Raw genomic sequence first — 23,369 nt, 5'->3', positions numbered from 1 at the left:
TTCGCCACAAGGCGAGGTCAAAGGCTGCAGCGGCGTCGGATGCCGAGCGTCGCTATACTAACAGAACTTGGTTATAGTCATAACCTAACGTTCTGTATCGTATCGCTCTCGCTCGGCATCGCTCTCTGCACAAGGGAGGCCGAGCGAGAGCCAACGGCCGACAAATACACCCCGCTGACAGCCCCCCACAAACCATCAGAACAGGGAGGGCCGAGCCCCCCCGACCCACCCTAATGGCGGGCACCCCCCCTATTAGGGGCTTCACGGGAGGGCGACGGACCCGACCGTCCGAAGAGGCACTCAAGCAACTCAACGCACAGGGTGAGCAGACCGTGGCTTGACCCCACGACTACACACACGCACAACCCGCATGCCACCCGGGAACGAACGGAGGAACAACCTCGTTACTGCCCCCAGAATCACGGGGTCAAGGGCAAACCCAACCCCGTGGCAAGGCCGTAGCAGCGGAGCACGAAGGAAGACCCAGACCCACCAAAAGGACTGGACTCCCTAGAATGGGGGCCCGGAGAAGTCCATGATGCCAGCATCAAGACCCCACCAGGTGGGCACGTAGTGCCCCGCCCCCCACATCGCCAGCGTATTCGGACAAAGGCCCCTCAGTTACTGCACCTGGTATTCCCAGGCGGAATCCCATCCAAGTACTAACCAGGCCAGAACCTGCTTAGCTTCCGAGATCGGACGAGATCGGGCGCGTTCAGGTTGGTATGGCCGTAAGCCGAGCGGGCCCTGTCCCCCCAATAGTACACCGCCTGGCACACTGACCCTGCAGAACAGGCAGTCAGCATGGCCGTAAGCACACAAAAAAGGTTAACCAACGGAAGCAGGCAGCGCACCGGGGAAAAACCAGGCAACAGGCTGTTAACCCTAGCCTGGAGACTGCGGACGAGACAGGCGCCAGAGGGGACAGCTGAACACAGCCGCCCCGGCGGAAGGAGCGTAAGCTGGCGGTGTTGCATGACCAAGCCTCCATTTAAAAACCCCCACCCAGAGGGGTCGAGGCAGAGAAGGCTGACACGATTGGCAGACGTCATGAACGTGCAGGGGCACCCTCAAACGGTGAACCCGGGAGTTGACACTGCTCCAACACACCAGGGAATCAACCATCTCGGTGTTACCCAATGCGGTGGTTGTTCCTATAACCCCTCAAGAAAAAACTCCAAAACACACCTGCGGGTATACACCGGCTATACCGCAGTACAAGTGTTTCAGTTTCCAAAAAGGGTTAACCCAGGCCTACGGGTCGCAAACATCACTTCGGACCGGGCCTGGCGGTACGGGAAGCACAGGGTCACCAGAGGAGGTCAAAAAACCACCCCCACAGGCCCCTCTTCGCCATGCGTGAGAGAGGAGCGAAAAATAATGGAGAACCAGCCCCTAAGCACACCGTACCTGGTATTCCCCGGCGGTCTCCCAACCAAGTACTAACCAGGACCAACCTGTGTAGCGGCCGAGATCCGACGAGATCGAGCGCGTACAGAATGGCATGGCTGTAAGCCATGACGACAGTGCTGAGTAAAAACATACCCAACCAGGGTCTCCATAGCGCTTAACCCTGTGACACCCAGACCGACCTGGCATTTTTCCCCCTGAAAAAAGCCCAAGTCCCTCAGGGTACCAGAACAGCAGATCTGCATCCCCGGCGGACAACGGGTTCAACTGATCTGGACCAGCGTGACCAGAACCAGTCCCGTGCCCTAACCACGCCGACATGCCTACTCCAGGAGAAGGGCAGATATGCGTGTTGATCTTAACATGAAAAGAAGGCGCCACCCAGACGTTCGGACGAACCGCGCCTGGTGGCCCACCCCAAGGGCGTGAGACCCCACCACATATGTTCAGATCCATCCCGTCATCATCCCCCAGACATGAACGAGAATCCGTCGACAACCCACCCAGGTCATGGGATGTGGTCGTCGGAAGAGGAAAAACCCCCATCTCAGTTGCTTTATAAAAACGCTGTTTCAACCACAAGCAACCAAGGCGTGCCAGTCAATCGCCTGTTTACAGCGAGCTAGCACTATACGTGCGTCGGGACACACCCCCATCAATGAACAGGCTATTTAGACCTGTCATTGAATCCCCAAGGCGCCCAGGGGAACGACAAGAGGGGTGTGACACTCCCTAACTCCAACACTTCTGGAATAGAAAGAAGGAAGCATCAACAGTATGTATCCCAGTCTACACAGCCGGGGTAAAATTTTTTCACATTTTTACATCCCACCACCCTCCCATAGGAAAGAGACGGGGATCCCCAGAGAGACTTCCCACGCGAGCTGTACAGATTGAAAAGAATATATTGCACCTTGAGCCATGTAAAAAACTGGTTTTAGGGCCTCCGGGGAAGAGGCACTGAACCCATACACACTCAATAAACGAATTGAATCGAATATACATACAATAGAAAAGGACCCTTCTAGAGGGTCCACTCACTTTGACAATCTGAGGAGGAAGGCTCTGTACTCTGATGGAGGCTTCCTCACATGGAAGAAGGAGTCCGAACTCACAGAAGGCCTGAATAGGCGCTTGGTGAGGAGGAGCCCTGACCACCCCCCCCTGAAAACAGATCCATCACATGGACCTGAACAGCACACGGAAGTCCTACCAACAGAGACGCGCACGGTGACGTACTCTATGGCGGGGGAATTCCTGCGGTGCACACGCCCAATATACCAGGCCGTGGGACCAGGAACTCGCCACGTGCCGAACCGCCACGTGACGGGAACCTTGAAGGACAGGGGGTGTACCCCTGACCGACAGAACAATGGGGAGAGGAAAGGTTACCAGTTCACCCCTTTACGACCCCACACCCATGATACGATGTAACGACAAAAAGAGAATATGACACAGTCATAGTCAGCTCTATGAAGCGTTTCACAGCTCCACACAGCGCATGAGCTAACCTGCTATCTGATTTTTACTAAGGAAAAACACAGAATAGAGAGGGCTCTAAGAACCCCGGTCCAACATACACATGTGCTTCTGTGGCCAGTACAACCCAGTTGTAGGTCACATGACACACACAACCCATCATCACCTACAAAAAATGGCAAAAACACTCAACAGAGGAACGCCGTTTTTTTCACAATGAGAGAATACATCATTCTTGATTAGTATCGACCACAGGCCTTGCTAAGCACACATGACAGCAACCAAACCAATTTCCCTTTAGGAAATAAGTTTCCCCAGCAGATTTAGCACAACCTCAGCAATCAAGCTAAGAGTTACATCGTATCCCTACCACACAAAAGACACAATTAATGCACAACATGTCTGATAGGAGGATGAAAAAGTCCCCAGGGAACCGGGGGGGAAAACACAATCCTCCTATTTTACCCTCAATACGGCCAGTTAAAACAGGAAAACCTGTTAATGTGTGAACACACTGTTCATTGTCATTACAGTCTGAGAAAGAACATTCTTTTACTCACTTGTCACCAAGCATAGCTTCATAGGTTAGTTACCTTAGTTGTGAGTACACGGTCTATAAACACCATGATGTTTCTCACACAACAACCAGATCATTACATCCCGATTTGTCACGGAGAAGCTAACTGCCAGTGACAAAAAACAGCTCACACATAACCCGCAACGTATCCTAAATGCATTGCAACAACACACGTTTTGGGAAAAAAACACCGTTATTCACAATACATTTAGCAAAGTAAAACCAGAAGACGTGTTATGAGGTCTGGTCAACCCCGTTCCTACCCGGAACGCAGATCAGCGAAGTGCAGTCACAGACACCGTAGGAACACAGCCGCTCCTGTGTTGTCCGAACTGGGTAGCGTCACCGCCCCAACCCGTACTACAGTCCCCCGTTGATGCAACCTTGCCGTCCAGGCTCAGGGCAGGGTCGACGAACCATCCCCTGTCAAGGATGACGTCGCGGTCAAGAGTGTAAAACATGTTAAAATCAAAGCACGTTCAACAGAATAGCATCAAGCTAACGGCCGCCCCAACCGTTCGGGTGCTACTGCTTCTGCTTGCGAGATGCCGAGCTAACGACGCACGCGATCAGAAGCGAGCTCACGGCGGCGCGCGAGAAGCTAAGCTACCCCGCGCCAGCCATGGCCCATAGCAGCAAGCTAACGTTACCTAGCGACCACGACATGCTAGCCCCGCAGCTAACAGCTGACTGGCTAATAGTAGGCCCTAAGCAGGCCATGCAGCGATCCAGCAGGCTAACGCAGCAGTTAACAGCTGACTGGCTAACCGTAAGCTATGAACATGTAAACAATGACATAACACTCACCCAGACAGGCCGCCGTTCTGAACCTCTCCTCACTTTTTAAGAGAAAAGAGAAAACAAGATGTCAACACCGCTTCATAACGGTGACTTTACCACATCCGACGGAATCAGCACAGTACCAACTGGCCTGTGTAGCTGACTTTGAACATGAATCTGCCGCTATCGCACATTACATGCACATATCCCCTCGTGAAGGAATACTCTCATTTGGATATGAAAGATGGGGCCTTAACACGGTGACAGAGAGAATCCACTCGTCCAGAACACACAGGGATCACCAGTGTCAATGGTCGCGGCCCACTAGTTAAAACTATAATGGTCTTCAGACCAAGGCCTTCTGTCGCCTAGGTGGCTGAACAAAGGACCCTAGCCTGGGGCCAGTTTCCATAAACTTTGTCAAGTAGCCCCCATAGCACTAACAGACAAGTGGAGCCCGCCAGCAAACACTACTCACCCAACCTGGAACGCACCGCTTCTCACAACAGCGGCATGTCCGACAGTTCAGCTGTGGCCTGACAGGTTTCACCCCAACAAACACAGCAAGGAACTGCAGTTGAGAAGCATGCAGCGGCGTGCTCCCAATACGAAAACCGGTGGAGGGTTTTTAGAATGATCATCATCTTCCAGACACTCCAGTACGAAGACAATATCGCCGTATTTTCTCGAAAATAGTGAGAGAGAAAATAAAGATATGATGTCAACGTATCCTTGTTTCCCAAAGCTGCTCCTAAACCTTTCTTCCATCATGGTGTCAAGTGTGGGGATCTACCGAGGCACTTCTTCCTTGTGGTGAAAGCGAGAAGGAGGAGAGTGGGTGGCCCCACCCCTGCTTATATGGGTAAGCTGATAGGGGTGTGGTCAGACGAATATTGGGATTAAAGGTACATTGTGGTCTTTATTCAGTGCGCGTGCACGTATGCGAGATAGTGCAGAGAGCGATGCCGAGCGAGAGCAATACGATACAGAACCTTGCTTTTGTCTACCCTCGTCTTGTTGTCCTATTGTTGTGATTTTTTATGCTGTATTTATGATCGCTTGTCTCTATGTAAATTTGTAAATTTACATAACTAAATGAGGGAAACCTCAGTTGCCTTCTGAGTATACATTAAGGTTTGAAATTAAGTGAAAGGTCAACAGAGGAGCAAGCAAATGTATTATGCTTTGATTGCTCTGTAAACACTTTGTTCAACTTTGACCTGTGAATATGCGTGACTCACCGATGGTCCAAATGGCTTTATATCACATGCAGTCCGTTTCTTTGGGGGCAAGGACACTTGGCGTGGCTGAGCGCAGGTGTGTCCGTACCTTTTTAGACCATTTGGTTCTCAAAGTCTTAGGGACCCCCAGTTCATGAGACGAGATGTTATCAAATGGGGGTCCACAGCCTAATGTGGATCAACTTGGGGGGCCCTCGACATGAAAGAGGTTGGAGACCGCTGCTACTTATTTAACACTGTTGATGTACGTTAAGTAGCCCGCTCCTCACTTGTTGTGTTGTTGATACAAATAGGAGCGTTTCTTTCCTCCTGTACTGCAGTTGAAGTAGTCACTCTGGATAAGAGCTCTTGGTTCATATAAAATGGAAATTAAAATGCTCAATTTGGAGATGCATGGTTACTGCAGGACACCAACAATATCAGACTTAGTAGGATTGACAGCAGGACCAGCCCGATCTCGCTTAGAATATGTAAATAAAGTACTAATCGACCACAGGAAAAGGGTACATATTGTACGTTATGTTATAGCCATAAGTAATATATTGATGTATTTGCCAAAATGTACAATGTGTACGTATTACAAATTGTACATATATTACATATACACATTGTTATTTTTTACTTTTAATGTTTTCAGAAAACCTTTTGATTTCCTGTGCTGGGGAACGAACCTGGGGCGCTCGTGTGGGAGGCAAGTGCCAAGTACCTCATGATTACCAAGACACACTTTTCTAATAGCCAAACCTTAACCTTAACTTTATATCTTAACCTTAAATGTTCAAATAAACCCTCATCGTAGTATTGCTGTGTTTGCATCAGGGTGGGCATCTTAGGCCCCGTTTAGACGAGCGTTTTGTGAACAGAAACCGCAAAAGTCATCTTGCGGTTTCACTTTTAATTTTATGTTTAGACGAGCGTTTTGGAGTGGAATTCTCCGTGCAGACGACGCTGTAACGACGGAGACCCGCTGTCACACGATTGGCGCATATGTCACATGACGTGCTGTGAAGACCCGCCCTACTCTGCCTCTGATTCGCAGACTGTGGATGGGGAATGTGATTGGACTAAAGCAGAGTCACTCACAGACAGAGAGTCCAGTCACGCCGCGGGACAGATTCTTGTGTATTTACCCCTTTCACTGCCACACGACAGCCGGTTGTGTGATAGTAAAGGGGTAACCTTCTGTCGTGTGGCAGTGAAAGGGTTAAAAGTACTGCCAATGTAGCCTTCAGGTGATCTCCGTTGATATAAGTCAGACATACTTGCTTTGTTTACGTCTCGGCTACTGGCGCATACCTGCTACCTGTGACGTAAGCAGTACGCGCGACCAGAGCCGTGACAACCCGTTCGTCATCGACATCGTTTTAACAGATTTATACGTTTTGATAGTTTAGACGAGATCGCAAAGCTTTTGCGTTTCTAGGAATTCCACCCTGGAAGGTAGTCTCACTTTTTTGCGGTTTCACCCCGTAAAAACGCCGTTTCCGTATAAACGAAAGGCACATCACCTGCTAGCGTTTCCGTCTAAACGGGGCCTTAGTCTAGTGGTGAGAGCACTCCCCCTGGCCTCAACCACTATAATTGTTGGTTCCATTGTTGGCTATAACATAATGTACATTATGTACCTTTTTTCTTGTGGTCAATTAGTACTTTATTTACGTTTTCTGATGAGACCACGTTGGCAGGGCGCACAATGAAACATCACCACAAGTCTTATCAGTTTTGTGATCTGGTCTTAGACCATCTAAGTGGTTGGAAGGACGGCTGTTAAAATCTCATAACTTTTTTAATTGACCCAATTGCTTTTTTTAAGTGTGCTTTTATCGGCTTATATGGGTCCTATGGTCAAGACATCTGCTCTTTATTAAAGTGACCATGCGTCTTAAAAAAAAAGAAACAGGCCAACAAATACAGTTAAGTCAATTATAAGAGAAACGGAACACGGAAATATATATGGCTTGGATGTCTGTCATTACTTATATCAATAACAACATGGTCAATAGTCTGTCTTTATCAAATATTTTATAATGAAAAACACCATCAATAACATTCATCAAAACCAAATCAATGTTTGTACTGTACAATTGTATGAAAACAAAAGGAAAACATTTAATTGCAACACAAAAGTGGCACGTACCCATTTACAAATAAAACTGCAAGTATATCAGTGCAAAACAATCGGGTAACATTTTACTTGAGACCTACTATGCTATAATACAGTGAGTATAGCGTGTGTGTGAGAACTATTAGCAGCTCATAGGCAGGTTTTAAAACCAATATCTCTTCCATGAGGTGCGTTAGAAACCGCCTGTCTAATTTAGTTTGGTTATTAGTTTGCTAGCCAAGGTGTTATGAGCGTCTAGGTCTGATAATATATATATATATATATATATATAATATATTTATAATATATAGGCCTAATCTTATACTTAATTCCTCATAATACTTTAAAGATGTGTGATTTAAAGGTATAATCTGTAATGCAGTCAAACAGCGACCTCTAGGCAAAAGAGCCCTGCTTGGTATTGCGTTTTGTTCACTATTTTCCTTTACATGTGGGTTGGAGTTTAGTAACATACTTTGAATTTCTCTAGACCTCTCTTGGTAGAGCCTGACGTGTGGCCAGCAGTAGTGTGTGAAGTGGGCGGGGAGTTACCGATGTCGGATGCCATCTTGGAAGGAACACTTACATCAATTTGTATTCATGTAAGTGTCTAGAGGTCGCTGTTTGACAACATTACAGATTCTAGCTTGTAAAGTGTTGCCAACAATCCATTGAGGAAAGCGAACGAACTCAGTTGTGCGCCATACAGTGTGAGCTGAAATGTGACAACTATGGGAATAACAGGCTGGGTTTACACATGCAGAAAATACCAGATTTAGCCTCTTTGAGGCAGATATCTTATCTTATCTTAAGAATGATCAGTAGACAGTGCTCCCAAAGTCCCAAGGAACTCCAAAACTATGAGCAAACACAGACTGCACTCTTAAATTAGTTAAATGTTTCTTTGCCAGCCACTGAAGAAGGCCGAAATGTACTGTATGTTTGTGTTTTAAATCCTGATGATGAAAAATAAATACTTAAAGATTTAACTGAATGCAGTTAATTAACTTTACCTCCTTTTAGACATTTAGACAAATCAGATTTCTGTTCTTGAGTGAAAATTCCAACCAAGAAGTTGATTTATTTCTTTCTTTTGAAGCTTCGAAAAGAGAGGGTTGGATCCAAACTGTTCCCCTAGCAACAGAATTCCAGTGAAACCGTCTATAAAATCTAGAATTATATGATAACAAGTTTATTTTATAATTAGTTAGAAGAAATGTATTTGGTGGCAAAATTGCTGACAATTTTAAATATTACCGCAAACGATTGCCTAAAGTAAACATTTATTTGAATGGTGTAACTGATTATTTATTAGACTAATGTGGTAGATTGCTAAACGCTGGACTAATACAGTAGGGTAATGCTGGAAGTTCAAATAAATATTGTTGTGCTTTTACACATTCAACGACTTTTGTTCATTCAGTAGCAAGTATTTGCCAGTGTACAAATCTACACATTCTCTTATTATCCTTTCCCTTAAGTAAAGGATACATTGTATTACAGTGTGCAGAGTTTTTTATTGCTACATAGAACTCTTTGCTACATTGAATTAAATGTAGGGGGGGGGGGGCAGTAGAAAGCCTGGGATTCCCAACAGCATCATAGTGTAAGTCAACGGAACCTCTGCATCAACTGGATAACCAAAGTCTTTCCCAATACGCATGGAAAGTGCATAATGTAATTGCATGTAAACAACTTCCGGAGATAGCCGTCGTCTTTAGCGGTTGCCTTGATCAAATGTTGCATTACGAACCAGGACTGCTTTGCCAACAGCAGCTAGATTGATGTCCAGCAACTTAACTAAAAGCAGCTGCAGCATCTTAGCAATGAAAAACACTGAAACACTTGAGTGAAGTTAGGGTGGAGGCATGTTGACGACTGGGCTACAATGTATCCAGGCGATCACCGCAGAATGTTGGAAAGATCTCCTGCAAGCTCAACAACTGGGGGGCCATGAAAAAATGGAGGTGCTCAAGGAACTACATGGTGTCAGACACCCCACCCCCTCCCCCTGGTCTGCTGACAGCCACGCCTGGCCCATGTAGGTCTAACACGAGAACATTATGTTGGAAAGACTTCTTTTCCCTCTCCTCGTTCTTGGCCCTGGCTGTAATGTGAAGAACGTTGGTCGATGCACGGTTGCCAGAGGGCCCCCCCCCCCTATTGGTCTGTTTGACGGCCACGTCCGGCCCATGTACGTCAAACATGTTCCCGTGTCTGGCCCGTGTACGTCAAACACAGGAACACATGGTCACACGGGCCGGACGTGGCCATCAAATAGACCAGGGGAGTCTGGCAGCCGTGTAGGATGGAGAGGCATGTTGACAGCTGGCTACAGTGTATCCAGGCGATTTCAAACACAACGTTGGAAAGATGATCTGCACTTTCCTTGCGTATTGCAAATCAGTGTAAATCAATGGGGCAATGACATCAGCACATTGTATTGAGTGTAGTGATATATTTTACACATAATCTCACACACATCCAAAAACTCATTCCAACAGCTTTGCACACATTCATTTAGTTATTGAGAGTTTGAATATGGCCACCAGTAATGTCATTGGGGACACTGAATCCTTGTGTTGTGTTAATTATAAGTAGCAGTTTCTATAATATATTTAAATTGCTATCTTTTCCATCTACATCATTTCATAGTGCTGTAACTAACACAAGACACGGATTCAATGCCTCTGATGACATCACTGGTGGCCATATTCAAACTCATTTACTCCCAATAACTAAATTACTGTGGGCAAAACAGTTCAGGGTTTTTGGATGTGTGTGAGATTATGTGTACAATAAATCAGCATTGTTTTCTTTGGTGAAGTGCCCCTTTAAATATTCCCATCTTTTAGTTGGCTCATATAAATACTAGAGTAACCTGTATAAGCTCTTATCCTGGTAATATTAGCCTGGCATGTACAGTACACACCTTATTCCATTTACTTGGTTTCCATGGTCAGTGTAAAGTAATAATTATATTATTCTGTTTAATCACATATACATGTGTGATTGGAATATGCAGATGCTGTAAACAGCTTACACCAAGTAATTATTTTCAACCAGGACATGAGCTCCTACCTGCAATACTCATTTCAAGTTTATGAAACACACAGTAGATCTTACAGCTCGGATGTTATTGGGAAACACTTCTGCTTCTATAGACAATGTAACTGGTAGGACACAACATTAAGTTCTCTCTTCTTCAACTCCTTCTCTGGCTAATAAATAAAGATGCCACCGTTTTTCACAACATCATTGCTTCAAACAGAGAAACATATGCCCTGCATATGACAAAAAAATACATTTTGAAAAGAAGACAAAAGGATTTTTAAAAATTTGAATCATTTCCATAACTTTTAACAGTGAAAATGTGGCCTAAAACTAAAACCACACCAGGCACAAGTTGCCATCATAATAGTAGATCTATTCCTAAGCAAAAGTAAAGAAATGAGGTTGACGTCACATCATTACAACCGCATCCAGTCAACCCTCCGAATGGGCTGCCTCCACTCGCACTATTTTGCATTCCAAATTAACTCAACTAAGAAGGGATGCAAAATAGCCACAGAAGGGTGGGACTAGTAGAAGCTAGGAGTGGTACAGAGGGAGCTGTCAAGGTAGCATCATAATAGCGGATGCTTTCGAATATAAACAAATTCATGGGACGAGTGGGAGCATCCGCTTGGGAAGGTTAACGTCGCCAGTTTGTAAGGTGTTAACGGGTTTTGAACCACTAGCTGAAAAGTAGCCAACTGGTCTCATTATGTGTTTGTCTATTAGCTGCTAGCTCATATCCATTAGGGATGTTGAGATTTTACATTTGGATGTTGGATTTTGCATCCTCATAAATGCAAATAACTGTTGGATACAAAGCAACCGCTCTCATCCCCTTCCAACAGTGCTTCTAGAGTGAAAGCAAGGGAGAAGAACCTAACGGCTCCTGATGCAGACGACTGCCTCTGTCTACAGCCAGTCCTTGGAAACGACTGCAGGATGCAGCAGATGAATTAAGTCCTGTGTATTCTCAATATAAAGATCATTACAATACAGTCAAATATTTATATTATTTATCCCCCTTGAAATCCAAATCCCTGCTTTAAGCTCTCCTTGTTACCAAAGTGCAAATAAACGCCGCCGTCGAGTCCTGTTCTTTACACTCCCGGGTCACAGCACCACTGTAGCTTCCTGAGATGAAGTCTAAATATCTCCATTGACCAGGAGGGGATTTCTGTGTTGGCCGACGAGTAGGGCAGAGCAGACATTTTGGTGGGTAGGGGACGTACGAAAGAGGATGTTCCTTGACTACCCTAAACTCTGGATGTTTTTCATCTCATTTTTTTTCTCACAGATTCCCTGCCCTGTTGTAAGTGATAATAATGGGGAATATTTTTTACATTCACATCTTGCGAGAGCGGTTTGAGGGGTAACATGGTAGGAGCTCAACCCCCCCCCACCCCCTTTTGGACCCTATCTGAGCACATGCCTGCAGGTACAGTATAGACGTTGGGTTTCCTGTGTTTGAGATAACCAGGCTTGAGTCTGTTCATCTACCTCCATAGGACTTATATCTTTTCTCTACTTCAGTCCAATCTGGCCATTCTCACAAGGCATCTCAGGCCTGGTCGTCATGCAGTCCTTCCAACTCTGCCTCGTCCGCACCTTCTGTTTTTTGTAGCTGCTTGTATTTCCTCTTGAAGAAGCCCAACTGTAGGGAGAGCATGGTTTAGTGTGTCATAGTAACATGGTTTAACATCGTATGTCACAGAGCGCTGGTTTTCAAACTATGGCTCCCCAGCATGTTTCATGGTGTTTTATGTATCCGGTTCGAATCAACATAGCCAATTGTCAAACCCCGCCCTCTTTTCTTGATCCTCCAATCACAAAGTTTGTCAGAGGGAAGCAACAGTCAACAGTTGTGATTGGAGGATCAAGAAAAGAGGGCAGGGTTTTAGATGGGTCTATTATTCCCTTGCCCAGAAGGCAGCACACCAAAGGAGCAGAGCAGATAAACAAACTAGAAGTCAACATAGCCAATGAAATTGCTGCCTGCGAATGGCAACCTTCGTGGTATGGTCATCCCACTTTTTTAACAAGAATTTCTCCAGACGTCTTGGTCAGAGGGAGCAGATTACATAGAGTATAGTGTGACCTGGATTTTAGTTGACTTACTCACAAGCATTTTATATTACCTAAACATAATTTGTTTACCCTGAAGTTGTTGAAATGGTCCAACTTCTCAACATTTCAATGGAGAGTCTGTTTACTGAGATCTATGATAAATTGAATGTGACTTGCAGTGAAAATAATGATTTTACACTGCTTGACAAAGAAGTGGCCAAGATCTTATGTTTAGGTAATAAAAAATGCTTCTGAGTAAGTAAAATAAAATTATTCATTTCAGTCTATGTTCATTTACCCGGCTGTGATATGAAGCGACCAAAGTGCAGCGGTACGTATACAGCCGGGAACCAGCGAAGGGTGACCCTACCTTCCACAGAGTGATGATGAGGAGAGCCAATAGGAGCAGGCCCCCAATGATGCTGCCAACGATCACACCCACTGGAACCTCCCCCTTCTCCCCTGGCTTGCTGAGGGTCACACCCACCTAGACACACACACACAGAGACACACACCATCAGCGGATCTAGAATAAAGCAAGTTTTACGCCGGGTGAGCGGATTCCACAGCTCCCATTCACTTTCAACTAGAGCACGGCAGACATTTGTAGGATTTGGTCGTCAGATTGAGCAGTGCAGGGGGAGACACATGAGGAATCCGCTGAGCTGTGGTGTAGAGCGGGTGGAAAAAAAGGTTCAACTTCTCAGAGCCAGATTCGTGGGTGCTTCATTTTCATGGTGACTTGGCTCAGATCCTCATAGTTTGCCTGCCCTGTGAACATCTTTCTCCCTCCCCTTGTGGGCAAAGCACTGCATGGATCTGCAGTTCCCTGTGTCAAAGCCCATTCAATCAAATTAAGGTGACTTTGTGTTATAACAGTGGGGAAGTTCTCCTTACCATCAGCTCTGGATGAGAGACAATCAGCAGGTCTGGGTTGTCTGTCTTGATCTCTGCGGTCACGGCCAATAACAGAGACTGGAAGGAGGCCTGCAACACAACAATGTACCAGTAAAACATACCACTTGCCACTATGGTTATAACTAACTGATTAAAACATGCCAGTAGCCATAAAGAGATATAAACCACTATGGTTATTGTTACAAAGGGTCAGATTAAACCGAATATATATATTTATTGCTTGAGATCCCTTGTATAATATTTGTATATCGTTTGATATCCCTTGTATATTATTTGTATATATACACGGAATATCCCTTTACCTGGGTACAAACCAGAGTAATATTCGCTCTCCTATTGGACAGCGACCCCTAGGCGCCAACGGCCAAGCCCCCAACGGCAAGTTCAAAGGCAACTCCGGGCATGTCTCAACATGTCCAGAGTCTGCGCAGTAATACGAGACAGAACTGAGGTTGGCACTAGATAATTCACCTTACGTATAAATACGGCACAGGTGTAAACAGCAGCACTTCGTTCATTACTAGTAAAGCCTTCACCACGAGACAACGTGCAGTGAAGTGAGCAACCTTGCGTCTAAATAGAGCACTTAGAACATGTGCGAATAGGATAGTAAAAGTGTCAGAGTTTAGTGAAGTAACGTCAATTTCGACCTAGTTTAATGTGAAGTATAGTGCACAGGAGAATCGGCACCGGCGACTGCAGAACCATTTCTGGTTGGATTATATTGCTTTGGGACCGTGACCGCTGGAGCAGAGAACCGTCGATCCCACTGTCGTTTGGGATTTACCCCCGTGAGGATCATCACTCGGGCCCGCCTCTAGGAAGAGGCTGGCTAGCTGTCGTCAATGCTATTCGAGCATACTGGATTATAGCTGTTGCTTTGTCTGCTGATCAAGGGAGTACATGCACCGGCTCCTGTATCTGGAGCCTCGTTATTCCTCGTTGACCCAGACTTTGTACCCGAACATTCCTCTACCCCTACCGGCCTTACACCCGGAGGGAACCCCCCAGTGTCTCCAGCTGGTACCAGTGTGCCCTATGTAATTGCTATACCACAGGTGGCGTCAGTTTAGACCCATCCTAGTATTCATACTATTCTCATTGACTTATGCTCTTGACTGACTTTATGTGTGTTCTTCGCCATACAAGCGCGAGCCTAATTCTCAATCTGTAACCTAACGTTGCTTAATAATAATAAATACCCTCCAAATAGTACTTTATGTGTCAATGCCGTATTCTTGTGTGGGTGTTCACCATATATATTCATGTACTGTATGGCCAGTAATTAAAGTACATAACTAGTAGTGGTTTAATATATCATACTCTTTAATACAGTCAGGGAATTGTACCCCTCAGTTACAATTGGTCCTTCGAGCCGGAGGGTATCAGTGTAATATTAATATAATATTGATATTAACCATGGCCAGCGGTGAACACTCCCCGCAGCGCAAACGTCAGCCACCTCCCTATCTGGAGGAATACGCTGTCGTTCTAATACCTAGCTTTAAACAGACGTTAAATGCGGATAAAGCGGATAGTCAAAGCATGTCAAATCCTACCGACCAGGCGACCCTGCCAGTAGAGACCCCAGTGGGTTCTAACGAAACTGACCAAGCTCACGGGGGGGACCAGGGGGGACATGACATGACTATACCTCCAGACAACGTCAACGGGATAGTCCCCGGAGAGCTCCAGGATAAAGAAAGCGCTCCAGGGACAGAACCCGACACACCACCAGAAGAGAAGCGCGCCCAGGAGATGGACCTCGGGGCGCGCCAGGAGAACAGATCTCCAACGAGCACTGTCAGAAGCCGATCACCTCCGTCAGTATCATCCCCCAGCGAGGCGGACCAGATACTGGCACAAGCCTTCATCGCCACCCTGACAGCCTCCACCGAACGCGATCGACTTCAGGGTGAACGCGATCGACTTCAAGCACAGACGCTTAGTGAGCGCGAACATTCTTCCATGGAACAAGAGCGCCTCCGGGCGCAACAATTAAGTGAGCGCGAACACTCTACCATGGAAAGAGAGCGCCTGCAGGCTCAACAGACGAGCGAGCGCGAACAATCTGCAGACCAACGAGAGCGCCTTCACGCGCAACTCCAAGCGCAAGCCCTTAGTGAACGCGAACACTCTGCAACCGAGCGAGAGCGCTTCCAGGCGCAACAAAGGAGTGAAGACGACCGCATAAGACTGGAGACCAGACGCCTTCAGACGGAAGAGAACATTGAAAGAGGCCGCGCCGATGCACAGCGCGCCGCCGCCAATGCACAGCGCGACGCCGCCCATGCCCAGCGCGAAGCAGAGCGTGACGCCGCCCATGCCCAGCGCGAAGCAGAGCGCGACCGGCTGCAGGCGCAGATGATAGAACAATTGATTGCCAGGGCGACACCCCCCCTCTCCGCACGGAGCTCCAGGACATCATCACGACAAGGGTCTAGGGCACCTTCCCCTACCCGACCAAGTGACCCGGAACCCGGCCAACAGAAGGATCCTATCTACGTCTCCGAACCCCCTCCCCGACCGGTCCATACGAGACCCAGCAACCGGGAAGAACCGGCCTACGCCGCCGAGAGACTGAATAGAAGACTTCAGGACCTAGAAGAGGAAGAGGAAGAGGAAGAGGAGGAAAGTCAAGCCCACCAGCAGCAACGTACTCAGGACCAGGAGGCCCAGTACAGCCCAGACTTCAGCCCTGAGTCACTGCGCTACAAACCCCCGACTCAACTCACGGGTGAGTTTGACGCACAGTCAGCACCGAGGAACAGCACCTGGGTACGACGCTTCCAGCGGACTCGACCAGACCACCAGTGGCGAGCACAGCCCAGTATACCCAGGAGGGCCGACCTGCCTCACTGCTACACCCGACCCGTGGCGAGGCTGATAGAGTTGCCAAGGCTCCCTGACTCCCTTGATGACGATCATGACCCACTGACTTTGTAGATTGCCCTACTCCCCACAACAGACATTGAGTAGTTGACAGGACTATTAATCTGTCTTTGCTTTAACTAATTAGGTGCGGACTAATTAGGAGGCGGCTGTTACAAAGGGTCAGATTAAACCGAATATATATATTTATTGCTTGAGATCCCTTGTATAATATTTGTATATCGTTTGATATCCCTTGTATATTATTTGTATATATACACGGAATATCCCTTTACCTGGGTACAAACCAGAGTAATATTCGCTCTCCTATTGGACAGCGACCCCTAGGCGCCAACGGCCAAGCCCCCAACGGCAAGTTCAAAGGCAACTCCGGGCATGTCTCAACATGTCCAGAGTCTGCGCAGTAATACGAGACAGAACTGAGGTTGGCACTAGATAATTCACCTTACGTATAAATACGGCGCAGGTGTAAACAGCAGCACTTCGTTCATTACTAGTAAAGCCTTCACCACGAGACAACGTGCAGTGAAGTGAGCAACCTTGTGTCTAAATAGAGCACTTAGAACATGTGCGAATAGGATAGTAAAAGTGTCAGAGTTTAGTGAAGTAACGTCAATTTCGACCTAGTTTAATGTGAAGTATAGTGCACAGGAGAATCGGCACCGGCGACTGCAGAACCATTTCTGGTTGGATTATATTGCTTTGGGACCGTGACCGCTGGAGCAGAGAACCGTCGATCCCACTGTCGTTTGGGATTTACCCCCGTGAGGATCATCACTCGGGCCCGCCTCTAGGAAGAGGCTGGCTAGCTGTCGTCAATGCTATTCGAGCATACTGGATTATAGCTGTTGCTTTGTCTGCTGATCAAGGGAGTACATGCACCGGCTCCTGTATCTGGAGCCTCGTTATTCCTCGTTGACCCAGACTTTGTACCCGAACATTCCTCTACCCCTACCGGCCTTACACCCGGAGGGAACCCCCCAGTGTCTCCAGCTGGTACCAGTGTGCCCTATGTAATTGCTATACCACAGGTGGCGTCAGTTTAGACCCATCCTAGTATTCATACTATTCTCATTGACTTATGCTCTTGACTGACTTTACGTGTGTTCTTCGCCATACAAGCGCAAGCCTAATTCTCAATCTGTAACCTAACGTTGCTTAATAATAATAAATACCCTCCAAATAGTACTTTATGTGTCAATGCCGTATTCTTGTGTGGGTGTTCACCATATATATTCATGTACTGTATGGCCAGTAATTAAAGTACATAACTAGTAGTGGTTTAATATATCATACTCTTTAATACAGTCAGGGAATTGTACCCCTCAGTTACAGTTATAACTAACTAATTAAAACATACCAGTAGCTATAAAGAGCTATAACCACTATGGTTATAACTAACCAATTAAAACATACCAGTAGCTATAAAGAGCTATAACCACTATGGTTATAACTAACTAATTAAAACATACCAGTAGCTATAAAGAGCTATAACCACTATGGTTATAACTAACTAATTAAAACATACAGACATCTATAAAGAGCTATAACCACTATGGTTATAACTAACTGTGATTAAAACATGCCAGTAGCTATAAAGAGCTATAACCACTATGGTTATAACTAACTAAAACATACAGACATCTATAACGAGCTATATGGTTATAACTATAAAGAGCTATAACCACTATGGTTATAACTAACTGTGATTAAAACATGCCAGTAGCTATAAAGAGCTATAACCACTATATGGTTATAACTAACTGTGATAAAAACATACCAGTAGTTATAAAGAGCTACTGTATAACCACTATGATTATAACTAACTGTGATTATAACATGCAGGCAGCTATAAATAATTGTAACCACTACAATTCAAAGTAATTGTGATTTTGATCATTAGCTGTCATAACAGCTTTTCTTCATTATAACTCTATACATTACTGGACATTCATCACAGATGCTTTTACTGGCTAGAGTGTGTTTACCGTGGCGAAAGTTCCGTTCCATATGCGTGTGGTCATGTTGACATAGAAATCACTCTTGATGGTCATGTCCTTCAGGACACATTTGATTGGCTGGCAAGAGGCCGTGTGACAGTCCTGCAGACAGGAAGAGAACACAAGGTATTAAAAGGATGACAAACATAGCCGGTCAGACTCAGGACCCAGCACACATCCCGACAGTGGCTCAGGAGGTAGAGCAGTCGTCTGGCAATCCGGAGGTTCCCGGTTCGATTCCCGCTCCTCCCGGGCAGCGTGTCGATGTGTCCTTGAGCAAGACACTTAACCCATAATTGCTCCTGATGAGCAGGTTGGCACCTTGCATGGTTGCCTCCTCTGTCGGTGTGTGAATGTGCGAGTGAATGGGTAAAAAAATGTGAGTAACAAAATTGTAAAGCGCTTTGGATAAAAGCGCTATATAAAAAAGCAGCCATTTATATTGGTATATACCAGAGTGTCAGTGCTTTTCCAAGCTGTAAAGCCAGAACTCTTCATAATTGAATATGTTTATGAATCTTACCCTTCCCTTAAATGTGATATAATTAATTTGATTTATATAGCACTTTTCAAGAACCCAAAGACGCTATGGATACATTTCTTGCGTAGAGTAATCATTTACAATTAATGTTGTTTACATGTTGCAGGCATGCATCCCCTCCCTTCTTGGAATGCACCTGATTCGATACATGACTGGTGCTTTAGTGCGTCATCTAATGGCGGCATATTATCTATAGCACCTTTAACACTTTATCAAGGACCTCACGCCTAACCCTAACCTCAAATAAGATGAAAAAAAGAAAGGTATATATTTCTTGTGGTCATCGACTTTCGTAGACATAGTGATTCTTGACTTTGTGGCTTGGCCAACGAGTGAGGACCACACCAGTGTCCATCACCTACCTCCCCTGGGTGGCAAAGCTTTTGAAACAGCATTTAATCTATGTGACACTAAATGTTCCTGCTGAAACAGCAAGGTCTCTTTTGTAAGTTTTCAGTTAATTTAGGCAGGTTGACCCCTGCCCCCTTCCTTCTCTCTGGTTTAGTGGTAGGGAATACACACACACACAGACTCACCAGTCGTTCTGTGCTGAGGAGGTTCTCTTTATAGAAGGAGGCAGAGCTTGGTCTCTGGGCGATCTTGACATCACAACTGACATCACTGCTCTGGAGGGAAAAGGGCAAAGGTCAACAACAACAAGAACATGTTTCTTTTGGTTATTTTCAGTATTTAACTCTTACTTTTGATGTGAAATGATAATGACTATAAGGTCATAACGTGTACATTGTCAGCTTCATTCTGTTGGGCATGCCAGGGTGCAGGGTATTTGGACAGATAACCACCAGTTATCTGTTTTTAAAATAATCATCAAACCTTTATTTAACCAGAAAATAAAAACCCAGGTCTCTTTTTCAAGGGTGATCTGGCCAAGAAGGCAAGCTCAAATTATGACAAAACATACATAACAAGACACAATACACATACAGTAGACTACCATACAACCGATATTTTAAATGAAAAGTCAAATTCAGTTTAAAAAAAAATACAAGCACAATAAAACAATAACAATCAACCAACATTTTCCATTCAACATCAAAGCAGGAGCAGCAGGTGGAAAGGATTTCCGATATGTTTAGTTTAAAACAACACAAGGAGATCGGAGAGGCCAGTTTGAGACGTGTCTGGAGGTCATTCCAGGACCAAGGACCAAAATAAAATAGGCTTCTTTTACTTGCCTCAGTCCACACGGGCGGTATTTTAAAGTGCATCCAGGTGCTGGATCTGAGGTTGAGCGAGTTTTGAATTAATTCAAGCTTGGAACTGATGTACCATGGAAGTTTACAAGAACAGCCTTATATATAAAAACATACCAGTGCTGCAACCTGTGTGTAGCCAGTGAAGTCCAACCAATTAGTGAATAGAGTGTACAGTGATGCGTCCTATAAGGTGAATTGCCGATAAATCTCAGAGCGGCATGATAAAGCGGATCGAGTTTGGCTAAGGCAGTAGGACAAGCAAATCTATAAACTATGTCGCCAGTCGTCTAGTTGTGACAAAAAAAGGGCCATAACCACTTGTTTCCGGGAGGTGGGGGACAAGCATGAGTTAACCCTATAGAAAAAAGCAACTGTGAATTTAAGTTTTTTTTATTAAAGCATCAATATGATGTTTAAAATCTAGATTCTTGTCCAGCCAGATGCCAAGGTATTTGTACCTTTCAATAACCTCAATAGAACAACCATCAAGGGTGAAACTAGAGGGGGGAGAGGCAGTTGACTAGTCTGCACCCCATAGGCCCCATAGGCCCTGACTGTGACATGATCAGGAGTGAGCAGCGTTGAGGCTGCAGTTGAGGACAGAAGTACTGCACTTTAAACCACATACAGTCCCAATAAAACAAGTACATATACTAACAACATGTCTGGTCACACTACTTTAAACCACATACAGCCCCAATAAAACAAGTACACACACTAACAACATGTCTGGTCACACTACTTTAAACCACATACACCCCCAATAAAACAAGTACACACATTAACAACACACTGCTGTATTGTGGGTGAACTCACTGGCTGTGTCTTGACTCCGGTCACATAGAGCAGAGGGTTGCCTGCCTTGGTGTCCGAGGGCAGAGAGACGGTCAGGAAGCTCAGAGCGACGGGGAAGTTCCCTGTGGAGATCTGGAGGCAAGAAGACAATGAGCAACACAATGCACAACTACTGTGTTTAACTATTTTCCTTGTTGCTAAATGTAGGTAAAGGTATTTTAATACTGTACTGAGTATGGGTAGTATATTTCTACCCATATATACTTTTCTGAGAGTATACCTGCAATGCGTTTTGGTACTTCTTATGTGCTTTCATGTACTAATTCAAAGCAAATTTTTTGCATGATAGTCATTAATATGCTGTAAATGTAATCTCAGTACAGTTAAAACAAAAAATTTAGATTACATTGTAGCTTAAGTTGTACTTTAGTCAATTTATTAAAAGTGTACTATTTTGGTAAGCAAAAGTACATCATTTCAATACATTTAAGTACAACTTAACACACTAAGTACAATGTAAGTGGTTTCAATTTGACACAAGTTTAGTATACTTTCTGAATACATAAAAAGTACTTTCAGAAAATATACTTAGATATACTTTTTATACCTTTATTTTTACTTGGGTCAGAATTCACTGAATTCATGTTTCACATTTTTAGAAATCTTTTGGCCAAGAATTCTAATAGAATTCAGGGCTGCGAACATTTCCCCCCTAAACAAGCTGGACAGGAAGGGTCAGGAAACACCAGACTCTTCTGTAACAGAGTCTTTTCTCAGGAGCAGGACAGCGCAACAGTGCATCAGAAATACAGGCTCAATATGTCTGTGTACTCCAGTTATCCTTTCTTAATAGTCTACACCCTGACTGACTGTGTTCAGATCTCTTTGTCTATCCAGTGTGTGGTGCAGGGTTATACCTTGATGACGAAGTTGAACTCGGGGCCGATGTCATCTAAAGAGGTAATGGCCGTCTTCACCTCTCTCTGTCCATCCACCACATAGAAGTTCATGTTGGATTCTCTAGGGACACACACAACACGCACACACAGGCACATAAACACAACCAAACTAGTAGCAATAATGAAAACACAGATAGATAAGTCACTTAGTCACAATAATCATACTCTCTTGATAGTGTATCTATTTATTAGTCCTACCTGGACAGGGCTATGTATTAGTCCTACCTGGACAGGGTTATGTATTAGTCCTACCTGGACAGGGCTATGTATTAGTCCTACCTGGACAGGGCTATGTATTAGTCCTACCTGGACAGGGCTATGTATTCATTAGTCCTACCTGGACAGGGTTATGTATTAGTCCTACCTGGACAGGGCTATGTATTCATTAGTCCTACCTGGACAGGGTTATGTATTAGTCCTACCTGGACAGGGTTATGTATTAGTCCTACCTGGACAGGGTTATGTATTAGTCCTACCTGGACAGGGCAATATCAGAGTTGTAGAGGACAGGGATGGTCAGGGACACCTGGTTGTTTGACGGCTGGCTCTCTGTGCTGTCACTGGAGACAAAACAGAAAAACACATTATTATTATCAACAACATCAAGACAGGTTTGACCACAGAGATAGACGGAACAAAAACGACAAACTACAGAACACAGCGTAGTTACGGCTATATGGTTTTTCAAAGTTTCAGTCACACACATTTTGTCATTTAGCTGACGCTTTTATCCAAAGCGACTTACATGTTCTGTACGACAAGCCATCAGGAAGGGCACAACTCTATCAGCTGAGCAACAATGTTCATCAAAGTGTTGAGTGCTACAGTGTAGGTTAGTTTATTAGGACAAGTGCATGACAGTAAGGTTAGTTCGTTTTTTTTTTTAATTCAGATAATGGTTGAAGAAGTGCGTCTTTAGTCGACGGCGAAAGATTGGACGTGTTTCGGCTGTCCTAACTGGGGTGGGTAGTTCATTCCACCATTGTGGGGCAAGGACTGAGTGTTGTGAAGGATCAGATTAAACCGAATATATATATTTATTTATGGATATATATTTAATAGTATTTGTATATCGTTTGATATCCCCTGTATATTCCTTGTACATATACACTGAATATCCCTTTAGTCTACTAACAGCCCATAATAGTTTCATTCTACCATTGGACGAGAACCTGGCGCCAGCAGCCAAGCCCCTTGGTTCAAGTTCAATCGTGCCGACGAACATGTCGTTACAAGCCCGGTTCCGCGTAGGAATACGTCTGGCGAAATACGAATGGTACTATTTGTTCACAGCGCATATATATATGGCGCAAGTAAAGTAGAACTTTCTTTTAG

General features: G+C 45.1%; 1 protein-coding gene and 1 long non-coding RNA gene across 2 annotated transcripts in view; one reads left to right on the top strand and one right to left on the bottom strand.

The window, feature by feature from the left end:
• Positions 1 to 5,217: 5,217 nt before the first annotated feature.
• Positions 5,218 to 7,981, top strand: LOC311237320. Its single transcript, XR_014620272.1, has 2 exons — positions 5,218 to 6,320; positions 7,028 to 7,981. It is a non-coding gene; the product is annotated as an uncharacterized lncRNA (long non-coding RNA).
• A 148-nt stretch (positions 7,982 to 8,129) lies between these two features.
• LOC311237319 (integrin alpha-2-like) overlaps positions 8,130 to 23,369 on the bottom strand; it is a 134,114-nt gene continuing 118,874 nt past the window's right edge. Inside the window, exons 23-30 of the mRNA XM_084325138.1 lie at positions 22,511 to 22,594; positions 21,993 to 22,095; positions 21,097 to 21,207; positions 19,600 to 19,689; positions 18,511 to 18,624; positions 13,610 to 13,699; positions 13,083 to 13,199; positions 8,130 to 12,299 (exon numbers count right to left, since the gene is read on the bottom strand). Coding sequence (XP_084181264.1) covers positions 12,207 to 12,299; positions 13,083 to 13,199; positions 13,610 to 13,699; positions 18,511 to 18,624; positions 19,600 to 19,689; positions 21,097 to 21,207; positions 21,993 to 22,095; positions 22,511 to 22,594 — 802 coding nt within the window. The 3' untranslated portion in view covers positions 8,130 to 12,206. The remainder of the gene's footprint in view (positions 12,300 to 13,082; positions 13,200 to 13,609; positions 13,700 to 18,510; positions 18,625 to 19,599; positions 19,690 to 21,096; positions 21,208 to 21,992; positions 22,096 to 22,510; positions 22,595 to 23,369) is intronic.

Source organism: Notolepis coatsorum (genome assembly GCF_963971535.1).
Source record: "Notolepis coatsorum genome assembly, chromosome: 11".
Taxonomy (NCBI): domain Eukaryota; kingdom Metazoa; phylum Chordata; class Actinopteri; order Aulopiformes; family Paralepididae; genus Notolepis; species Notolepis coatsorum.
The sequence above is the reverse complement of the archived record's forward strand: the minus strand, read 5'-3'. Positions and strand labels throughout refer to the sequence as shown.